Below are 2,500 nucleotides of genomic sequence, written 5' to 3'. Positions count from 1 at the left end.
TTTTGAGGTTAAGCACTGCACTATGTGCAGTAACATTTCACAAAAAAATTTAAAATGAGCACAGCATTTTCCTAGCAACGTTGGGTTAATGATGTGGCAGACAGCTCTTCCAACTTCACAAATTTAGGAGAATGGTCATAACACTAGATAATTAGCTTATATTAAATTCTTGTGAATTTATAACATATTTCAATGACTCAAAGAGTTATATCAAATTCCACAGAACTGTTCTATGAATGCATTCCCAACATATGTGCTAGCTAAACCATAATTACTGACAGCATTACTTCCCATCAGCTTTATCTGTTTCACTATTTCAAAACAGATTTATTGCTAGGGGTTAAGCCAATAATAAACTAATTTTGCCTCTTGGGGAAAATGCAGCTTATAAAGATGTGAGCATGTATATAAAGTATGAAATCATCAAAGAGTAAAACATCCATGCAAAAATACTTTTAATGGAGATGATTCAATTTTTTTTTTTTTTTTTTTTTTTTTACTTAAACATAAAATAAATAAATAAATAATTAATAAATAAATTAATCAAATAAAACCTGAGGGTTTGGACCTAAAAGGTTGGGGGTATTGGTTTGACATATATGGCGGCAGGAGATTCTTTACAAAGATGTTATCAAGCACTGCCATTTACTGCCATTACATCTATGCATTCTAAGTCATGCATCTCTTTACTTACAAAATCTGATAATGATTACACAAACATATCAAACTTGGATATTGCTGCATTATTTATTTTTGTAAATTGCAATTCACTTTTCATACATAAACAATACCATCAAAGCCATAATTTTCCGCATGCACAGCCATTAATTAATTTTGCTTTATGCCAATGTAGGTCACATCATTCACTAGAGTCCAGATATAAGACAATGTCTAGGATCTTGAAGGGTTCACCTGGCAATATAATTAAAAATTCACAACTACACTGTAAGAGTAGCTTCAAATTCATATAATTATGCCTCTCTGTAAAACATTACACCAGAAAAATGAAGAACTAATGAAAACATACACTTCTGTTTTCAATAAACATGCTACTACAATGATCTACTTTCCTCCATTAATATACATATCTAGTTACTAGATATTGATTCTAAACCCCTATTCTACATTTGCTTATACGTGTGCATGTGTATATGTATGTGTGATTGTGTATATATGTGTGTATATGTGTATATATGTGTGTGTGTGTGTGTGTGTGTGTGTGTGTGTGTGTGTGTGTGTGTGTGTGTGTGTGTGTGTGTGTGTGTGTGTGTGTGTGTGTGTGTGTGTGTCTCTGTGTGTGTGTCTCTGTGTGTGTGTCTCTGTGTGTGTGTCTCTGTGTGTCTGTCTCTGTGTGTCTGTCTCTGTGTGTCTGTCTCTGTGTGTCTGTCTCTGTGTGTCTGTCTCTGTGTGTCTGTCTCTGTGTGTCTGTCTCTGTGTGTCTGTCTCTGTGTGATTTCATCAATCAAAGAAACTTCAACTTACACAGCATGCATGACTGAGTTGGAGCCGCGAGGGAGGATGGTAGGTGCTGACCCTGGGGTACTGCTTTCTTTGTCCTCAGTTGGAGAAAGATCATCGACTCCAGGGTAGTTGTAGCTGTCGAGGGTAATTGTGCGAGGTGGGGTCTAGTTTGGGACAAGAAAAAGTTTATAGACATTAGTTACACTACTGTATAATTCCTCTGAAGATTAGTCACATGTATAATGTATACTTATAAAATATTAATTTGCAAACAATCAGTTGAATAAATAAGTACATATAATGTATATCAGAAAATACAGAAAATAAAAAAGTATAAACACCCATGTTAAAACTTCACAATACAAGTGTCCATATCAGTACAATGGAACTAATCTAAATACACAGCAAAAAATATACAAGTATCCCAATACCAAGACACTACTACATTACAACTACCTGTAATGAAACTACAAAAACAATGTCATTCCTTTTAATGTCAAAACTTCATTATTAATATCAATCAATTTCCTTACAGAATGTAGTTAAAAAAAATGATGAATATAAGTGTGAACACTGATGGTAAAGAACTCAATTCTGTTTCTTTCTGACAAAATCTAAGCCACTACACAATGCCATGCGAATTTCTAGCTTGTTTTTTAAGGGCACGCAATGAGTGTCAGGTGTTGATCAAGACAACATTTATAATACCCTCCAAGAGAGATGCTCAGGTGAGGGGTGGTGTACATTCTGTAAGAGACCCAAATGGTTTGTTCTCAAGAGATTCAACACTAAATGACCTCATACAAGACCATTGGAAAATTTTTATGACATCTACATTCCATAAAAAAAATATATATATTATTCAACTTAGCCAATAGTGAAACGGAGCATGAGGGTAAAGGACGGGAAGAAAAATAGGGAGGTAAAAGCAAAGAATAATATTTACCTGTACTCTGAACTGAACTGGATCAGGTGTGGGCATTATCGACTTTTCTACCTCAACTTCACGGGGAACTCCACGTGTTCCTATGTGCTGTTC

The 2,500-nt window shown here is 34.7% G+C and overlaps 1 protein-coding gene across 1 annotated transcript in view; it reads right to left on the bottom strand.

Annotated features, from left to right (window-relative positions):
* LOC125039320 (transport and Golgi organization protein 11-like) overlaps positions 1–2,500 on the bottom strand; it is a 23,262-nt gene that overhangs the window by 8,501 nt on the left and 12,261 nt on the right. The window contains exons 5-6 of the mRNA XM_047633159.1: positions 2,408–2,500; positions 1,483–1,625 (exon numbers count right to left, since the gene is read on the bottom strand). The exon at positions 2,408–2,500 is cut by the window's right edge and continues 5 nt beyond it. Coding sequence (XP_047489115.1) covers positions 1,483–1,625; positions 2,408–2,500 — 236 coding nt within the window. The remainder of the gene's footprint in view (positions 1–1,482; positions 1,626–2,407) is intronic.

The sequence above is a fragment of the Penaeus chinensis genome, chromosome 27, assembly GCF_019202785.1.
Source record: "Penaeus chinensis breed Huanghai No. 1 chromosome 27, ASM1920278v2, whole genome shotgun sequence".
NCBI lineage: Eukaryota > Metazoa > Arthropoda > Malacostraca > Decapoda > Penaeidae > Penaeus > Penaeus chinensis.
The sequence above is the reverse complement of the archived record's forward strand: the minus strand, read 5'-3'. Positions and strand labels throughout refer to the sequence as shown.